This window comes from Nicotiana sylvestris, chromosome 2 (assembly GCF_000393655.2).
Source record: "Nicotiana sylvestris chromosome 2, ASM39365v2, whole genome shotgun sequence".
In the NCBI taxonomy this organism is placed as follows: domain Eukaryota; kingdom Viridiplantae; phylum Streptophyta; class Magnoliopsida; order Solanales; family Solanaceae; genus Nicotiana; species Nicotiana sylvestris.
This window is the reverse complement of record NC_091058.1, coordinates 57,846,768-57,867,519: the sequence shown is the minus strand read 5'-3', so window position 1 is coordinate 57,867,519 and position 20,752 is coordinate 57,846,768. Positions and strand designations below refer to the sequence as shown.

The following is a 20,752-nucleotide window of genomic DNA, read 5'->3' as shown; positions in this document are numbered from 1 at the left end:
CATCATTTACAGACTCCTTCCCCAAAGACTAGACTTTAGAGTAGAGGTGAGTCATCCTGATTAATTAAGCACCTTAAAATTAAACTCACAACATTCAGTTCACAGAGGTTGCTATCTCATATCTCTTCTACTCACATAGTCCATCTGCAACTTTTGGCGGAAATCTGTATCTGCGATGTGCAAACAGAGTCTGTTGCTGAAAAAATAGCTCCAATCGCTACAGAATAAGAATTTGAAATCATCTGAAGATGAAAATCGATCAATTTAAAGAAAGATGCCAACCATGAAAAAGATAGAGGTTACGCATTTCATAAAATGAAATGATTATATAAGGATTGGTTCTTTGACCCTCAAACTTGGATCAAGAAAATATTATTACAAGGTTATGGCACGGCGATGGAATTTATTTTCAAATTCAGGTCAATCAGATAGAAAGCACAGAAAGAAAATTGCACTCTTTCCATATTTTTGTGGCTTACCCTCCTATTAGTGAATTTTCTCCTTTGCTTACTCTTAAACAAATAAGGTCTTAACAACCAAAGTTACAACATCTACAATTGCTAACCTGAAGCATCAACTACAATATGAAGAAGAGGAAAGACTAGTACCGAGATAATCTCGTAGCTCCAGAAAACCAATATCAAGCTTCCCAAATAACTCCTTTGCGCCTTAATCAAAACAATTTCTAGTTAGCCCAATCACAAACAGTAAACAACTTAAAAGGAGCGACTAAATGAAGCAAGGGTAGCTACTAACTAGTAAAGTCTTTTTGGCTTCTATACAGTGAAAAATTCAACTATGTTGAAGAAGCTGTGGGAAACCGATTTGCTTTACACAGTGGCAAAAATGTCGAGACATTTGGAATATACAAATACAATAACGTTAATCACAACAGCTGCAAGTAAGCACCCCACATGAAAGGCGTTATCTTTTTTAAGTTGATTGAAGAGCAAGACTGAGAAAGCAGGGCATACCAAATGATATGATGCTGAAAGACATCAATGTGCCAACACCACCAAACAACATAATGGTCATAAAATTCCTGAAAAACTGCTTCTTTTTCACCTGGAAACTGATAACGTGAAAATACTTATGTGTCAGTCTCATCAAGCATAGGGATGGCAATGAAGCAGGGCGGGTTCGGGGCGGGGTGGGTTTAAGTGTATGCGGGTGCGGGGCGGGGAGGGACGGGTTATAACAATTATTTTATAAATTCAGGCGGGGCAGGGCGGGCTGCAGGTTGCGGGTTGAGAAATCCAATCTAATGAGACCCATAATTCAAGCACATTAGATGTAACTTGGTAGAATATAGAAATGGCACACATCTTTTTTCTTTTCTCTTTTCTCTTCTGTCTATTTGCTAGTAATCCAATAACAGCAGCAGGCAATACGAGGTGAACATCCCGAGTCTTCTTTCTCTGACATGTTCAAATTGGGGAGAACAGAACTTATAGTATGCAGAAAACATGGGCATGATAAAAACTGTTGCGGAAGCCAAATGTATATAGTGTGAATAAGTCACAACTACTATACCAAAAATTATGACAGCCACCAAATAATAAATAAGACAATAAAACAACAATAAAGGGAACACCAGAATTTACGAGGTTCGGCTAATTTTGCCTACTCCTCGGACACAACCAATATTTTATTTCACTCCAAAAATACAAGTGAAATAATACTAAAGAGAGAAGATACAAATGCCTTAAACAGATGAGAAGGCAAATGAGAGGTGTGTTTAAATCCTAAACATTAGGCCTTCTTTTATAGGGGAAAAACCCCCCAAAATTCAAGAGCCCACCGATGTGGGACAAATTTGCCAAACTTCAACAAATCTCCACCTTGGCAAAATTCCACATCTTCAATTTTCTCTCAATAACAAATTTTGATTGTGTCTTCATCTTTAATCTTCAGTTTTCAACAATGTTGATCAAATCCAAACAATGTTGAAACTTGACCGCAGTCACCACCTTTGTCAGCATATCAGCAGGATTCTCTGTAGTATGAATTTTCTTCACCGTGACTCCACCTTCTTCTATGATTTCTCGTACGAAATGATACCGAACATCAATGTGCTTCGTCCTTGCATGATACACTTGGTTCTTCGCTAATTGAATAGCACTTTGACTATCACAAAAAATTGTGATACCTTTTTGTTCAACACCAAGCTCCTTTAGCAATCCTTGAAGCCAAATTGCCTCTTTCACAGCCTCTGTAATAGCCATGTATTCTGCCTCTGTTGTAGACAAAGCAACTGTTGACTGCAAAGTAGACTTCCAACTAACTGGTGCCTTTGCAAAAGTAAACACATAACCAGTAGTTGATCTTCGTTTGTCCAGATCACCCGCAAAATCTGAGTCACAATATCCAACTACAGACTGATTGTCTTCCTGCTCAAAAACTAACCCGACATCTACAGTATTATGAATATACCGTAGAATCCACTTCACAGCTTGCCAATGCTCCTTCCCTGGATTGTGCATATATCTGCTAATAACTCCAACAGCTTGTGAAATGTCAGGCCTTGTGCAAACCATTGCATACATCAAGCTACCAACAACATTTGCGTATGGTACCTTTGACATATACTCTCGTTCAGCTTCATCCATTGGCGACATAGTAGTACTTAGCTTAAAATGGGGAGCAAGTGGAGTACTAACTGGCTTAGTCTTGTCATCTATGCCAAAACGTTGTAGTACTCTCTTCAAATATTCTTTCTGAGATAAACAGAGTTTCTTTGAACGTCTATCTCTAATTATCTCCATGCCAAGAATTTTCTTTGCCTCACCCAGATCCTTCATCTCGAACTCCTTCTTCAGTTGAATCTTCAACTTATCAATTTCTTCCGAATTCTTGGAAGCTATCAACATATCATCAACATATAGGAGAAGATATACAAAGGAAACCATCTTTAAGCTTGTGCAAATACACACAATGATCGTATTTGCTTCTCTTGTACCCTTGCCGCAACATAAACTCGTCAAATCGCTTGTACCATTGTCTAGAAGATTGTTTCAATCCGTACAACGATTTTTCAAGTTTGCACACCATATTTTCTTTTCCAGCAACTTTGAATCCTTCTGGCTGAGTCATGTAGATTTCCTCCTCCAAGTTTCCATGTAAAAATGCAGTTTTTACATCCATCTGAACTAGTTCCAAATCCAATTGTGCTACCAAAGCCAACATAATTCTAATGGAGGAATGTTTTACAACTGGAGAAAACACTTCATTGTAATCAATTCCCTCCTTTTGAGCATATCCTTTGGCCACCAATCTTGCTTTGTAGCGAACATTTACTTGGTTAGGAAATCCTTCTTTCTTTGCAAATACCCATTTGCACCCAATTGCTTTCTTTCCCTTCGGGAGATTGGCCAATCTCCATGTATGATTCTGATGAAGGGACTGTATTTCATCATTCATGGCAATCCTCCACTTATCTTCTTCTGAACTTTGGACAACATCTTTATAAGTGGTAGGAACATCATCAGCTACAATTGAGGTTGCACAAGCAACCGTCTCTATGAGACGAACAAGTTTCGTTATTGTTCTTTTTGGCCTGCTGGTTGCTATTGATTCAAGTTGTTGTTGAGGTTCCTGAGTTGGAATCTCCTCTACTGGCTCTCCTTCCAGAGGGTAATCTTCATTTGTTTCCTCCTCTGCTTCTTGTGTAGGAAAAATAAATTTTCCCTCAAACTCCACCTGCTTAGAAGCACCTTTATTTTGTTTGGTATCTTCTGTTACCTTATTTACCATAGATTCATCAAAGGTAACATCCCTGCTGAATATTACTTTCTTTGTCATAGGACACCATAAGCGATATCCTTTGACTCCAGAAGTAATTCCCATAAAAATAGCCTTCTTTGCCCTTGGATCCAATTTTGACTCCGTCACATGATAATATGCAGTTGAGCCAAACACGTGCAAAGAGTTATAATCTACAGCAGGTTTTCCATACCATTTTTCAAATGGTGTCTTGCCATCAATAGCAGCAGATGGTAGACGATTAATGAGGTGGCATGCATATGTAATTGCCTCAGCCCAAAATTCTTTGCCCAAGCCAGCATTGGACAACATACACCGTACCTTCTCCAGCAAGGTCCGGTTCATACGTTCTGCCACTCCATTCTGTTGTGGTGTATGTCTAACAGTGAAGTGTCGGACGATGCCATCATTTTCACAGACCTTATTGAAATGATCATTTTTGTATTCACCTCCATTGTCTGTGCGAATACACTTGATCCTCCTGCCTGTTTGATTCTCCACCATCGTCTTCCATTTGAGAAAAATTCCCAGCACTTCATCTTTGTTTTTCATTGTATACACCCACACTCTTCGAGAAAAATCATCAACAAAGGTTACAAAATAGTGTTTCCCACCCAATGAAGGTGTTTTGGAAGGACCCCAAACATCAGAGTGTACATAATCCAAAATGCCTTTAGTATTATGGATCGCTGTACCAAATTTAACCCTTGTCTGTTTCCCTTTAACACAATGCTCACAAAACTCCAAGTTGCAAGCCTTGACTCCTTTTAACAATCCTTGATCTGATAGAGTTTTCAAGGATTTTCCTCCAGCATGTCCCAAGCGCATGTGCCATAGCTTGGTTGCTTCTGCCTCTTTGTCGTCACTGGATGTCACTGTCGCTGTCCCAATAACTGTACTGCCACAATAGCGGTACATATTATTATTCTTCCGATTAGCCTTCATTACCACTAGTGCACCGGAACATACTCTCATCACTCCATTTTCTGCAATGATTTTAAACCCTTTTGATTCCAGGGCTCCCACAGAGATGAGATTCTTCTTCAAATCCGGTACATATCGAACATCTGTTAATGTTCTGATCATTCCATCATGGTTCCTTAATCGTATTGAACCAATGCCATATGCGGTAAGAGGGCTGTTATCCGCTGTGTGGACGACTCCATATTCTCCTTCTTGAAATTCCACGAACCAGTCCTTGTTGGGACACATATGATAGCTACAAGCCGAGTCCATCAACCATATGTCTGATGATGTTGATGACTCTGTTGTAACTAATGAGAAGTCTGAATCATCACAATCAGCTACATTTGAATCCATAATGGCCTTTCCATTGTTATGTTTGGCCTTATTCTTCAACTTCGGACAGTCTTTCTTCCAGTGCCCTTTTTCTCGACAAAAGGCACATTCATCTTTGCTGGGTCTGGATCTTGACTTGGATCTTCCCTTCTTTGTCCTCGTTTGATTTTGAGGACGACCCCTCACAAATAGTGTTTCTCCTTCTCCGCCCTTCTGTTTTTCTCGCTTTCTTTGTTCATAGCTGTACAAAGCCGAACAAACTTCTCTGAGAGAAACTTCGTCATTTCCATGGAGTAGAGTAGTTTCAAGGTGCTCGTACTCATCAGGAAGTGACGCCAACAACATCAAGGCCAAGTCACCATCATCATAAGTTGTATCCATATTTTGCAAATCTGTGACCAACTTATTGAAACTGGTGATATGTTCATTCATCGTGGTACCAGGAACATAGGTGAAGTGAAACAGTCTCTTCTTCATGTACAATTTATTTTGACTATTTTTCTTCAAAAATTTATCCTCCAGTGCTTTCCATAATTTACTTGCAGAAGTTTCCTTTGTGTATGGATATTTCTGCTCTCTAGCAAGGTAGGATCGAATGGTACCGCAAGCAACACGGTTGAGAATCTTCCAATCTTCTTCTCCAATAACATCTGGTTTCTTTTCTTCAATGGCCAGATCTAGCCCTTGTTGAAAAAGGACATCTAGAACCTCGCCTTGCCACATCCCAAAATGTCCGGACCCGTCAAAAATTTCTACCGCAAATTTCGCATTTGACACAATTCTTGTCATAAGCGAAGATGCCAATGATGACGTATTGTTGACACTTGATGTAGATTCTTCTTGTTTATTGTCTCCCATATTTGACACAAATATTATTTAATAGCTGACGACACAAATCAAGATTATTCCTTTCTGATGTAGAAGATCAGACTAAGCTGCAACCACAGAGCATACTCAGACAGAACCTTGACTCAGTTACCAAGATAAATCTTTTCTGATGTGGAAGATCAGACTATGCTGCAACCACAGAGCATACTTAGACAGTACCTTGGCTCTGATACCAATTGTTGCGGAAGCCAAATGTATATAGTGTGAATAAGTCACAACTACTATACCAAAAATTATGACAACCACCAAATAATAAATAAGACAATAAAACAACAATAAAGGGAACACCAGAATTTACGAGGTTCGGCTAATTTTGCCTACTCCTCGGACACAACCAATATTTTATTTCACTCCAAAAATACAAGTGAAATAATACTAAAGAGAGAAGATACAAATGCCTTAAACAGATGAGAAGGCAAATGAGAGGTGTGTTTAAATCCTAAACATTAGGCCTTCTTTTATAGGGGGAAAATCCCCCCAAAATTCAAGAGCCCATCGATGTGGGACAAATTTGCCAAACTTCAACAAAAACAACTTACCCAACATAAAATATGATGGGTGGTAGAACATAAATAAAGAAGAGCTGCTCATCAAATTCTAAGAGTAGAGAGATCTTTCCATTAGTAGTTAACAAAATGATGCCTCCAATACATAAACCCTGCCACCAAAACGACCAAAGGTCATCCATTGCAACAAAAGCCAAAAGCATAGTTCACAACAAAAATGTTGTGAAGAAAATTCCCAATAAATATCATGATTCATGCATGCATATGTATCTGCACAGACTAAAGTTGCAGTCTAATGGTTACAACTTTACTCTGCACCACTTAGGTGTAGAGCTTAAATCTTACAAGGGCATTCCCTCTTCTAGGTCGAGGATGAGGCAATATTATGCATGTATATGTGTGATGTGTGTGCACAGACAAATGATGCAGCCTAATGGTTATAACTTTAACTCTGCACCGCTTAGGTGCAGAGTTCAAATTTTACTAAGGGCATTCCCTCTTGTAGCTCGTACAAGAGGTAATATTATGCAAATAAGTCCGCATGGACTAAAATTGTAGTTCAGTAGTTACAACATTACTCTGTGACACTTAGGTGCAGAGTTCAAATACTACTAATTGCATTCCCTCTTCTAGCTCGTACAAGAAGTAAGCCCTTTATATTTGTGCATACATGCAACATACACTCAGTAAAGAAAAAAAGACTCACGATAGCAAGAGCAATGACGGACTCGTTAATCCAACGGTTCTCTTCAAGAAGATGTCCAATCACAATGCATCCACAAAGAAGAGCCACAAACAGAGTTATGGAATCCACAAAGACTTGATCATCATCTGACAACATGCTTACCCCCAATCTGGCCACAACATCCAACCCCATAACTACAACTAGCCACAAAGCAACTTTGTCAGTACTTTAACTACTCCCTCTGTTCCAGTTTATGTAAACTTATTTCCTTTTTGGTCCGTTAAAAAAAAAATGACCTCTTTCTAGAAGTTTTTATAACCACACAAATACTCTGAGCCCTTTTTTGATTTGTTTAGAACCACAAATTCCAAAAGTCTTCATTAGGGAGTATATAATAAGTGAGAGTTTTAGTGCGACGAGGGGTATTTTCGAAATTTCGACTGAATCCAGCTATACCGCACGTATATTACCATTGAGTACCATAAACCGGTAACCCTACTCACTTTGGACTTATCATTTCTTCTCCCCCCATCTCTCTGTGTCATTCAGAACCTCCATTTTTCTGAATTTACAACTTACATATTGGTTATTCTGAGGTACTTTTTGTTGTTCGTTTGATATGTATGTTGATTTCTTTCTGCAGCTTTTTTCTCGGGTTAAGATTTGTATGTTTTTGGTCAAAATTTGTTAGCTGCCATAGATCTGAAGATCAAGCTTGAGGAGGAAGACATGCAGAGGAAACCCACACTTGAGAGAAACAGAGCTCTGTATTAGAAGAAGAACAAAATAATACAAGCGTGTGTTTCACTACAGGGTGTACAATATATTTATACAGCTACAGTATAACTAATTTCTACTTACTGTACTAACTAACTGACTGACTATAGTTATACAATTAACTTATCAGCTTGGTTAACTAAATCTTGTCAACACTCCCCCTCAAGCTAATGGTTTATATACATTTTTCACTCATAATTGATTCAGCAGCTGTTCATGTTGAAACTTCCCCAAACTCTTTGTAAGTATATCTGCTAGTTGATCTTTCGTATGCACATACGGTGTCTTCAGCAATCCTTCACAAATTTTTTCTCTAACAAAATGACAATCAATGTCAATATGTTTAGTTCTTTCATGTAAGATAGGGTTAGTTGTTATTTGTATAGCAGCCTTGCTGTCACATATCAGGCTTATAAGCTATTGAATCTTCACTCCAAGTTCCTTGAATAGCCCTATCATCCAGGTGACCTCTATTGCACATGAGGCCATACTTCTGAACTCTGCATCAGCTGAACTTCTGGACACAGTCATTTGCTTCTTTGACTTCCAATACACCAATGCATTTCCAAACTTAACCAAGTATCCAGTTACTGATTTCCTTGACTCTATACAAGATGCCCAATCAGAATCACAATAGGCAATCAGCTTGTCTGCATTTTCTACAGGCATAAGTAGCCCCTGGCCTGGTGCTTGTTTGATGTCTTATGCCCCTGGCCTGGTGCTTGTTTGATATATTTGACTATCTTGAGAGCACCTTCCATATATGACATCTTGGGACAATGCATATACTGGCTTAGGACCTGCACTACAAAGGCAATGTCTGGCCTGGTCATGGTGAGGTATAACAACCTTCCAACAAGTCTGTGATAACAGCTAGGTTCTTTAAGCTTCTGATCACCTTCTTGACTTGTACTCTGAATGCACTTATCATATTCTACAGATGTGAGCTTTCGATTCAACTCCAATTGTGTACCAGAGGACTTTGCTCCACCTAAACATGTTTCAGAAATCAATTCAAGTGCATACTTTCTTTGGCACATAAGAATTCCTTCCTTTGATCTGGCAAATTCAGTTCCAAGGAAATATTTTAGCTTCCCTAAGTCCTTTATCTTGAACTTCTTCTGCAACTCTGTCCTGGTATCATGCAATGACTTATCATTGTTCCTTGTGATCAGCAAGTCATCCATATACACAAGAATAATAATTGTGTCACCATTTGCTTCTCTGATGAACAATGAATAGTCATAATGACTCTGCTTGAATTCCATCTGCAAAAGTACCTCTGTTAGCTTCATAATTGTAACTAACAGAATGTTCAGAATTAATTATTGGAGGAATACCAATATTAATAAATTTTAAAATATATCAAGGAGATAAAAATATTACACTAGGAATAAAATGGTTAGAAAAAGTCAAACCATATAAATTAGAAGATAGGCAATTAACAATAAGTTATGAAAACAAAAAGATAATAATCAGAAGAACCTTAGTATAATGCCAAAAATATATATACTTGCCAAGATAATAGTAGAAGGATATTATAATAGATATTATACACCTATGATGGATACAGGAGCAGAAGCTAACATGTGTAAACATAATTGTCTACCAGAAAATAAATGGAAAAAGCTAAAAAAACCCATAGTAGTAACAGGATTTAACAATGAGGGAAGTATGATAACATACAAAGCAAGGAATCTAAAAATACAAATATGGGATAAAATATTAACCATAGAAGAAATATATAGTTATGAATTCACAAATAAAGATATATTATTAGGAATGCCATTTTTAGATAAGTTATTCCCACATACTATAATAAAAACACATTGGTGGTTTACTACCCCGTGTAAGCAAAGGATAGGAGCAAAAAGAGTAAATAATAAATTGAGAAAAACAACACCCTGGATTAAGGGAAGTGAGAAAATTACCCAGAAATTAGAAAATATGACACAAAGCAACCATAATATAGAAATAATCATTTTCTCAATAAACAAGATAAAACTACTCCAAGATAAATAAGAACTACTATATAATGATAATCCCCTACAAGGATGGGAAAAACATAAAACAAAAATAAAAATTGAACTAATAGATGAAAATAGTATAATAACACAAAAACCTTTAAAATACAATTTTAATGATCTAACAGAATTTAAAATACATATACAGGAATTATTAGACAATAAGTACATACAAGAAAGTAATAGTAAATATACTAGCCCGACATTTATAGTGAATAAACATAGTGAACAAAAACGAGGAAAAAGTCGAATGGTTGTAGATTATAGAAATTTAAATGCAAAAACGAAAACATATAATTATCCGATACCAAATAAAATACTAATTATACAAATACAAGGATATAACTATTTTAGTAAATTTGACTGTAAATCAGGATTTTACCATTTAAAACTAGAAGACGAATCTAAAATGTTAACAGCATTTACGGTACCACAAGGATTTTACGAATGGAATGTATTACCATTTGGATATAAAAATGCACCAGGTAGATACCAACATTTTATGGATAATTACTTCAACCAATTAGAAAACTGCATAATATATATAGATGATATACTATTATATTCTAGAACAGAGAATGAACATATAAAACTACTAGAAAAATTCATACACATTGTAGAAATATCACGAATTAGTTTAAGTAAAAAGAAAGCAGAAGTAATGAAAAATCAAATAGAATTCTTAGGTATACAAATAGATAAAAATGGAATAAAAATGCAAACTCATATAGTACAAAAAATAATTAACTTAAACGAAACACTTGATACGAAAAAGAAGTTAAAATCATTTTTAGGATTAGTTAACCAAGTAAGGGAATATATCCCTAAATTAGCAGAAAACTTAAAACCATTACAGAAGAAATTAAAAAAGGATGTAGAATACCATTTTGACGAAAAAGATAAATGCATATAAAGAAGATCAAAAATATGTGTAAAACATTACCAAAACTATATTTTCCAAGATGAAAAAAGACAGTTCACATACATAGTAGAAACTGATTCTAGTGACCACAACTACGGAGGAGTTCTAAAATATAAATATGATAATGAAAAGATTGAACACCATTGTAGATATTATTCAGGATCATACACGAAACCACAATTAAAATGGAAGATAAATAGGAAAGAACTATTTGGATTATATAAATGTTTATTAGCATTTGAGCCATATATTGTTTATAACAAGTTTATTGTAAGAACAGATAATACACAAGTAAAATGGTGGATAACACGGAAAATACAAGATTCAGTAACTACGAAGGAAATAAGAAGGCTTGTATTAAATATACAAAATTTTACATTTACAATTGAAGTAATAAGGACTGACAAAAATGTTATTGCAGACTACCTATCAAGACAAAGGTACCCAAACTGATGAAAGCCAAGAAACAAAAGATTTATTTACAATCCTTACTACTCTATCTTTACAGATGGATGGTATGGGAAAAAGATTACAACAGCTAGAGAAAAATCAGCCAAGTCAGCAGCATGACTATAAAGATGCGGAGCTAAGTCGATCGGAAGACTCAAAACTTCCAGAGTTAGAAGGAGACGTTGGGAAACTCCAAAAAACCCATAACAAAGTTTGTTTATATACAGCTGCAGGTACAAGTAAACAAGTTAACAAGAAACCACATACCAATGTCAATTTAAATAACATATTTGATAAACCGATTACTCCGAAAAGGCCAAAAGAAACAATAGTTACGACACCACAAACCTCAACCTATGCCAACAACCTACACCAAAATAAAAAAATATACAACCATATTACCCAGACCTATATTGAAAATATATACAAAATCCAAACATGATAATCTCTATGATAACTTATCATTTTTTTAATAAGTTATACTGAACAAACTTAGCCAATTTAGTAAAAATATGTTACAATTACGGATTACTTAGCACGGTATATACCTATGATGGAGAAGAGATAAGTTGAATACCAGAACTATATAAAGCATTTATTACATTTAAAAGAATTACAAAAGGAAACCTATTTTTTATAAAATTCTATACATCACCAGCTGAGATACTATACGATGAAATAAAACCTATTATACAGGTTGTAAAAATAGGATTGACACGAGATATGATAATACCAGAAGAAATAGAACAACAACCAGAAATACCCAAAATCGAGATACCAGGTTTTTACGCCAACAAAAGAATAATTGGAATAGCAACTATTATCCAAGAACTAGCCAACAATTATTTACAAGAAAATGCTATTTGGAGCTACTACTCAAAAGATCAACTAATGATATATGTGAATTCAAGAGAACTACGACAAGGAGATATGGATGAAGTCCAAAAATGGATTTTATCATTACTAAAACCAGAGATACAACCAACTACAAGAGCACTAAAGAAAGGATTTATTTCCAATGAATTATTGACAAGATACTGCAAATTAGTAGGGCACAAATACCCAGATCATATATGTTCGAAATGCAACGGAGAAGATAATCATGTACCAGAAGTACAACTGGAATGAAGATATCAGCCTAAAAGACAAAGGAGGAAGACAGCTATTGCAAACAGACAATGTAAAAAGTCGTAAAGTTAAATAGTACGAGTCATATTCATGAACAGTAAAGGTCATTCATGAAGAGTCGTTTATGAATAGTAAGAGTCATTTAAGTATGTAAAAAGTCGTAAAGTAAATAGTACGAGTCATATTCATGAACAGTAAAGGTCGTTCATGAAGAGTCGTTTGTAAACAGTAAGAGTCGTTTAAAGCTTCTATATATAGTTTGTAAATCCGAGGAAGAGAGGACACACCCTCACCTTCTCTCTCTTATCTTCTCTCTCTTATAAGAAATATTTGAGTTATATACAAGTCTCTTTAACAACTATGGAACATTCAAACAAGTTACAAGATCAGGTAAGTTTATTCATAATCATGTCTAACTAAACTTTTATATTCCTTATAATCTCTTGAATATCATAACTGTTTATCATGTTATAGTACTGTTATAAAGAACATCTTGAGAATGTTTGCCATGTCTAATAATGCTGAGAGTAGTTACAATGATGAAAAACTCTATGATAAACAAAGAGGTTAGAGGGAATATATTTAGTAAACACATGATAAGAATAAAGAAAAATAACAATCTTATGAGCAACCACACATATCTGCTAGATAACAATAATGATTACAAAATACTCATATTATATACTTTTAACCAATTTAATAACGATATTAGAAGAAAAATCTACGATATTTTGGTTACTTTTGAAATAATAAACATAATGGAACAATGATATACTGATCTAATTCTATCAGAGGAAATAGACAAATTAGATTTATATGAACTAAATTTATATTCAGATTAATGATCAACTACGAATATCTCCAGTACTGGTTACGAACTTTAGAAAATATAAATTTATTAGAAAAATTATGAAAAAAAAAATGTAGAAGAATATCAAAAAACCCAAGATATCCAATACTTAGAATACACGGGAGAAAATATAAAAAAAATTACAAGGTTAATTCCGCTAGCCGCAAAATATTATGAAAAAACCTTTAGCCTATAAAAAACAAAGGGACCTATACAAAAATGGTATCAAAGCTAACAAAAGTGAGATAAATACTAAACATTTACTCAAATAAGTAAAACCATGGACGATAACACTAAAACTAATAGTACAAAACCGCAACAAATACCCATAAACAATGGGTCAATTACAGAAATTAGGCACATTAAAATAAATAAAAAGTTAAGGAAAGTAAGAAAAAAACTAAAGAAACTATACCCAGAATATGAATATTTAAGGATTACTAAAATAACCGATGCTAGACTATCTAAATTAATAGATACTATATCCAAAATGGAATATAAATATATTTACTATCTTAAAAATAAAAGATGAATAAAGAAGAATTCGCACTAGAAGAAAAAACATATGAAAATCCAGAAGGATTAAAAATAAAAATAATATTTTCTAACTTAGGAAGGAGATACAAGAAAATAGGAAATAACCTAAACCTAATGTTGGAAAAAGAAACGGTAAAACTAGAAGATAGTTTGACTGCAATGGTTAGAATAACAAAAGAAAACGAAGAAATTGATAGAAAACGAGAAATTAAAGAAATACAACAGCAAGCTAAAGAAAAAATACAAGAGATAGAGGAAGTAAAGAACACTAAAATAACAGAATTAGAAAAAGAATTAGAAATGCTAAAACAGCTATATACAAATAAACTAAAAGAAAAAGAAAAACGTAAAGAAGAAGAACAAGAGTTAAGACTGACAAATAAAATAGAAAAATTTAAATTACAGTTAGAAGAGGTACAGGATAATCCACCGAATATAAGCATAAACGAAATAAATGACCAAAGTGATAACGACAAAGATCTAGGAGAAGACTATTCAGAAACAAGTGAGACATACACGAAACTTATAGAAAAAATAGAAAAAATAAAAATAAATCCAAAAATAAATACAGCAGATATGACCGACGATAAACCAAGCACATCAGGAATAAAAAATCCAAGGCAACTAAACCCAACCTATTACAGAGTAAGTTATGATTCATATGATAGGAACAAAACATTATGGGATAAAAGGCTAAATAGGAAATGGACGCCAATTGTTACAACAGAATGTAATTGTTACAATTATGGAAAGCTAGGACATTTAGCTAAAGATTGCAAACTAACAAAAAACCCAAAGAAGAAACAAATTACCGAAATAATAATAGACAATGATAAATATACACAAATGGAATATATAGATTATGAATTAGGAAAGTATATATGAATTATCAAAAAATGAATTATCAGAAAATGAAAAGGATATAAATAATAATATAATAGAAGAATCAGACGAAGAGAATTATGACTGAAAAGGATATACAAATCATACAACAAGAACACCGGGAATGGACTAACAAGAAGTAAGTGCATCAAGTTGAGAAGTCATATAATTTGAGGCTCCTGTTTCTATAATCCAATTTTGCTCGAGAAAATTGGACATTAGAGTGATTTAAGTACCTGCAACAGCTAACTTGCTGGATGATTCTTGACCCTCTTCATTCCCTTTGGCTAGAATCTGAAGTATCTATTGGTACTGCTCTTTGGTGAAGAAAGGAGCAGTAGGGCAATTATTAGGAGTAGTCTGAGCAAACTGAGGCATGTAGGCATGTTGGACCTGCTGTATTCCTGACTGAGTTCCATAAACACCTTGTTGATTGCCAGATTCAGTAGCATTTGGAAACACTAAACCACTCACATTATTTGAATACACTCTAGAGTTCTGCCCTTTATTCTTTCCCTTGAAGTCTGAGGTATAACCATGAAGCTTGTAGCAATTCTCCTTTATGTACCCCTTGTAGTGACAGTAGTCACACTACACTTGATTCTTTGTAAACTTGAAATTTTCACCTGCAGTTGTTGAGTTTTTATTACTATAGAACACTGCTCCTTCTATGCCTTCAGTAGCTTGATTAGTCCAAGTAAAATTAGCCAGACTCCTTTGAATTTCTTGATCAATCAATGGTGAGTAGGCCTTGTTAATGCTAGGAATTGGGTATATCATCATAATCTGACTCCTTGACTATGAATAGGATTCATTCAATCCCATCAGAAATTGTAGTAGCATGTGATACTCAAAATGTTGGGCATATTTCTTTGATTCAGGACATGGACAACTAGGACACGGCATTATTGCATCAAACTCATCCCAAAGATCTCTCATCTTGGAGAAGTAGTCAGCAACTGACATAGTACCTTGAGTGAGGTTATGAATTTCTCTACTGAGATACAAAACCCTAGATCCATTTACCTTGTCAAATATCTCCTTTAAGTCTTTCCAAACCTTATGAGCATTATAGGCATATACTGCACTACTAGGTAATCCTGGCTTTACTGCATTCATTATCCATGAGAGAACTACATCATTCACTTTATCCCACTGATCACGAAGTTCAGAATCAAACCTAGACTTAGGAAATCGACCATCCACAAAACCTAACTTATTCTTCCCTAACAAACCAATCTTCATAGACCTACTCCATATCGCGTAATTATCTGAACCGGTAAGTTGAAGAGAGAACATATTGCTACCTGGAGTGTCTGTTGGTTGAAGGAAAAGTGGATGATTGTGGTCAATTGACGGAAATACAGCTGTAGCAACTGCATTATTGGCATTATCAGTAGTTGTTTCTTCTCCAATCACCATTTTCAGTTGCTTCTTCAAGAGTAAACCCTAGGTTTTCAGCTACACGCTACAATTGGACAATTTCCCATAGAATTGTGAAATTGAGGTAGCGAGAGTAAGAACGAGCTTGAGAGATGTCTTCGATTCACTCCAGTGGCTCTGATACCATGTTAGCTGCCATAGATTTGGAGATCAAGCTTGAGGAGAAGAAGACATGTAGAGGAAACCCACAATTGAGAGAAACAGAGCTCTATATTAGAAGAAGAACAAAATGATTCAAGAGTGTGTATTTTTACAGGGTGTACATCATATTTATACAACTACAGTATAACTAACTTCTACTTACTGTACTGACTAACTAACTGATTATAGTTATACAATTAACTTATCATCTTGGTTAACTAACTCTAGTCAACAAAATTGCTAATGGGTATCATGCTAATAGTTGCTGTTGAGAATTGGAAAATGGGTGATTGGCCTCTCTCATTTCCGTTCTCTTGCTTGCGGGCGAAACGTAAAGGTCTTAGAGGCAGAATAATTCCTGTGTTAAGCATTCTTTCAATTGCCTCCATAACTCAGTGAGCTCTGGTTGTGCGATTGGGGGAAGGTGCACAAGCAAGTTTTTCAAATTTATTCTGCTTCTCTATCTGGTGTTCACTCTTTCAAACCATGAGTTCTTTGTTTTGGTGAGTTTTTTCTGCAAACCTTATTCATTTGTTGCACTTTCTTTGTTGGTTATCACAATTTTCTGGGTGTGTGTAGTTTGATATTCTTTTCTTGGGAATTTTTAGTTTTCTTTATTCTTTTGGGTAGATTCTTGTTTATTTATACATGCGTCACAGATTTTGTCTGATTTGATCATGCATGTTGGAAAATAAACATGCATGTAGGTGGATGATTTTTAATTATTAGCTACAAATCTATCTTGTTTTCTGTATATAAACTTAATTCCTTTTTCCCTCTTTAATAATAAGATGGTTGTGTGATAAAATGTTTGATGATATGCCTGAACCAAAAAGGAACTTTTAGCTACCCATCAAGGTGTAATATTGTGTTGAGAATAAATAGATTGTAGAAGTGTCCCTGTTTTTAAAATTAGTAGCTCTGCCCTAGAAGCTAAACATTATATCAGCAGTGATTTCGAGACTAAAAGCTTATTTTCTTTCCTGGTTGACCTAGATTAATCCAGTTAAATAGAGAGCGGGCGATGGGGTAATGGAAGGAAAAGAAGACATAACACTTCAGACAAATTGTACTTGAATCTTTGATATGGTGTGTCGATCAATAAATGTCCTAATTTCTCTTGAAAGGCCTTTAATCCAGATCCAACGTTAACGATAAAAAGACAAAAATGCGCCATCCTTTTTAGTAAGGGAAACCACAAAGGAATGAAGTCTTGAACCTTCAACAAAAGTTGATCAACCATAAAATATCAAATCGTATTTAGCGTACTTTAAGGTTACTATTAAGATAATTCTCTTCAAGTTAAAGTAACTCAAGACAAGAATGATACACTGATAAGCAGAAAATGATACTATTCAAACATAAGGTGAATTTAGGAGCATAACTCTTATATTGATATAGGGGCTTGAATTTGCTTTGTTGTGCCAAATAAGACTGTGTAACATATGATATTCATGTTAGCAAATTGTATTTGTAAAATAATTTTGGAAAATATAAATTAACATAAACAAAAATGAAAAACAGAATCAGAATTTTAATCCGAGCCCACTGAATTCACAGTGTTTCCTTAACGAATTTAATCCCCTCCTAGTACCCAAGGTTGTGGATTATTTTCTCCCCTGATAGAACGAATTACACACTGGTGTAGTGGTACTTCAAACCCAGTGTTTCAGCGAACATAAAGTTCGATAGCAAATCACACTTACTGTTGCTTTGTTTGATGTTAAAAGTATGCAGAAGAAGGAGGAGAAACTCATAAAATCGTATAGAAATTCTGAGTAGAATAGACTTGTATTTATAGCCAAAGTTGGGCTGAAATCTGAAGAGGTACAACTCTTCAGAATGGCTATTTATGCAAAATAACCACAACATAAATGTCATAACATAAATGGCTATTTACTCAACAATAAGATGGAAAATTGAAGAGGGTAGTTTAATTTACATAACTGAAAAACGGATTGGATTTAACATTAATATTCTCTTACTAAAACAAATATTTAATAACATTTATGCTAATATTGTACTATTAACAAATAAATTTGGTCCAAAAAATTAATCAATCAATCGGTCATTTGACCAAATTCGAATCCGAAGTCGAAGTCGAAGCTGAGCCGAGCGAGCGACAACGACGACAGAGCAAGGCTTGCCTTCTTCTCAACACTTTAAGAGCTAGAAGAAGAGCAATTGCTTATATACCCATAAAAAACCTCTTCCTCTTCCAATATGGGACAATGTCCCTTTGCCAAGGGGGAAAACTTAAAAATTTCATTTCTCATTCACCCTTTGTAAGCAAATCATATACTTAAAATCCCAATAATCCCCCACATGAATGGGGAATGGCTATATCACAGAAATATACATGAAAAACTGTGTGATTCGCAAGCAAGGATTAATTGTATCTAGATAAGTAGGTTTCCCTTTGAACTTTTCGTAGTGAACTTATGTCGGATATACTCGGTCAATCGGTTGATTTGATATCTTTGAACCATCGAACTTTGGCGTATACCTAGACAACCATAAGTCACACAACCAACCCTTAACCGTCTTTGGTTCTCATTGTTGTGTTCGTTTCAGCCATGAACACCGCATGGTTTCATAAGTGCATAGAGAACTGGCTTTACAAAGTTCTCCTTAAAGTGGCTAACACTTCACACTTACATAGGTGATTCCTAAACGTGTCATCCCGTAGATACAATATTTGATATCCCCGTATCAAATTTAGAAATCATTAAAAAGCCTTAATGCTTTATCCTTGGTACTTGAACTTTGTCTCATCACGAGAATGAACCAAAAGTTTAATTGACAATATTGAACCGTCATTAATGACTTTGTTTGATCTCCTTGAACCTAGATCTTAGGATCTCCAGTCTTCTAGGTAGAGTTACCGCCACTATGACTTGTTCTCGGCCATAGTCTCATTCCCCTTGATGATTTCTCAACTACCTCTCTAGTTAGGCCTTTTGTAAGTGGATCCAACACATTATCACTTGACTTTACATAATCAATCGTGACAATTCCTCTAGAGAGTAATTATCTAACGGTTTTATGTCTTCGTCGTATATGACGAGATTTACAGTCATACATAATGCTCCCAGCCCTTCCAATTGCCGCTTGACTATCGCAATGTATGCATATTGGTGCCAACGATTTGGGCCAAAATGGAATATCTTCCAAGAAATTTCGAAGCCATTCAGCTTCTTCACCAGCTTTATCTAAAGGCTATAAATTCAGCATACATTGTAGAGCGGGCAATACAAGTTTATTTGGATGACTTTCAAGATACCGCTCCTCCACCAATAGTGAATACATATCCACTTGTGGACTTGGAATCAGTTTATTCAATGATCCAATTTGCATTACAATATCCCTCAATGATTGCAGGATATTTAGTGTAGTGCAAAACAAAGTCCTGGGTATGTACTAAATACCACAAAACTCGTTTCATGGCCACCCAATGAGATTGACCTGGATTGCTCGTATATCAACTCAATTTACTTATAGCACAATCTATATCTGGTCGTGTACAATTCATGATGTACATTGAGCAACTCAACACACGATCATAATCCAATTGTGATATGTTTTGGCCTTTATTCTTTGCTAATGCAAGATTCACGTCAATTGGAGTCTTTACAACTTTAAAGTCCATGTGCTTGAATTTTTCAAGTATTGTCTTAATATAATGAGATTGTGATAATGCCAGACCTTGAGAAGTCTTATGGATTTTAATTCCTAGAATTAAATCAGCAACTCCCAAGTCTTTCATATCAAACTTGCTAGTTAGCATACGCTTACTAGCATTTATGTTGGCAATGTCATTACTCATTATCAGCATATCATCCACATATAAGCAAACAATGACTATGTGATTTGGAACATTTTTAATGTACACACATTTATCACATTCATTTATCTTAAACCCATTTGAAAACATTGTTTGGTCAAATTTCACATGCCATTGTTTGGGTGCTTGTTTTAGTCCGTAAAGGGACTTAACAAGTCTACACACTTTCTTTTCTTTACCTAGAACCACAAATCCTTCCGGTTGTTCCATGTAGATTTCTTCCTCCAACTCTCCATTTAAGAAGGCCGTCTTAACATCCATTTGATGAGTTTCAAGACAATAAATTGCAGCTAACGCTACTAACGTTCGTATGAATGTAATTCTTGTAACGGGAGAGTATGTATCAAAATAGTCAAGACCTTCTCGTTGTCTATACCCTTTGACCACAAGTCTTGCCTTATATTTGTCAATTGCGCCATCATCTTTCATTTTCCTCTTAAAGATCTATTTATAACCCAAAGGTTTATTTCTAGGAGGAAGATCAACCAATTCCCATGTATGGTTGTTCAATATGGATTCTATTTCACTATTGACTGCCTCTTTCCAAAACAGTGATTTCGAAGAAGACAAAGCTTCTTTAAATGTTTGAGTCTCATTCTCCAACAAGAAAGTCT

The 20,752-nt window shown here is 35.1% G+C and overlaps 2 protein-coding genes and 2 pseudogenes across 2 annotated transcripts; 2 read left to right on the top strand and 2 right to left on the bottom strand.

The window, feature by feature from the left end:
* The window catches only part of LOC104219316 (sodium/hydrogen exchanger 3-like), a 43,903-nt pseudogene extending 36,571 nt beyond the window's left edge, over positions 1-7,332 (bottom strand).
* Positions 7,333-11,272: 3,940 nt separating this feature from the next.
* LOC104230102 (uncharacterized) lies at positions 11,273-12,441 on the top strand (annotated as a pseudogene).
* A 360-nt stretch (positions 12,442-12,801) lies between these two features.
* On the top strand, positions 12,802-14,713 carry LOC138884949 (uncharacterized). Its single transcript, XM_070165828.1, has 3 exons — positions 12,802-12,831; positions 12,929-13,007; positions 13,905-14,713. The coding sequence occupies exons 1-3, from the start codon at positions 12,802-12,804 to the stop codon at positions 14,711-14,713; spliced, it is 918 nt and encodes a 305-aa protein (XP_070021929.1).
* A 795-nt stretch (positions 14,714-15,508) lies between these two features.
* Positions 15,509-16,132, bottom strand: LOC104230101 (uncharacterized). Its single transcript, XM_009782837.1, has one exon. It carries the CDS (start codon positions 16,130-16,132, stop codon positions 15,509-15,511), a length of 624 nt encoding a protein of 207 aa, XP_009781139.1.
* Between the last annotated feature and the right edge of the window lie 4,620 nt (positions 16,133-20,752).

Excerpts from the sequence above, each read along its gene's own strand:
- LOC104230101 (XM_009782837.1), bottom strand. The coding sequence starts at position 16,132 with ATGGTGATTGGAGAAGAAACAACTACTGATAATGCCAATAATGCAGTT.
- LOC138884949 (XM_070165828.1), top strand. The coding sequence starts at position 12,802 with ATGGAACATTCAAACAAGTTACAAGATCAG. Across the intron at positions 12,832-12,928 it reads CAAACAAGTTACAAGATCAG|AACATCTTGAGAATGTTTGC; the intron begins GTAAGTTTATTC and ends ACTGTTATAAAG. Across the intron at positions 13,008-13,904 it reads ACTCTATGATAAACAAAGAG|GAAGGAGATACAAGAAAATA; the intron begins GTTAGAGGGAAT and ends TTTCTAACTTAG.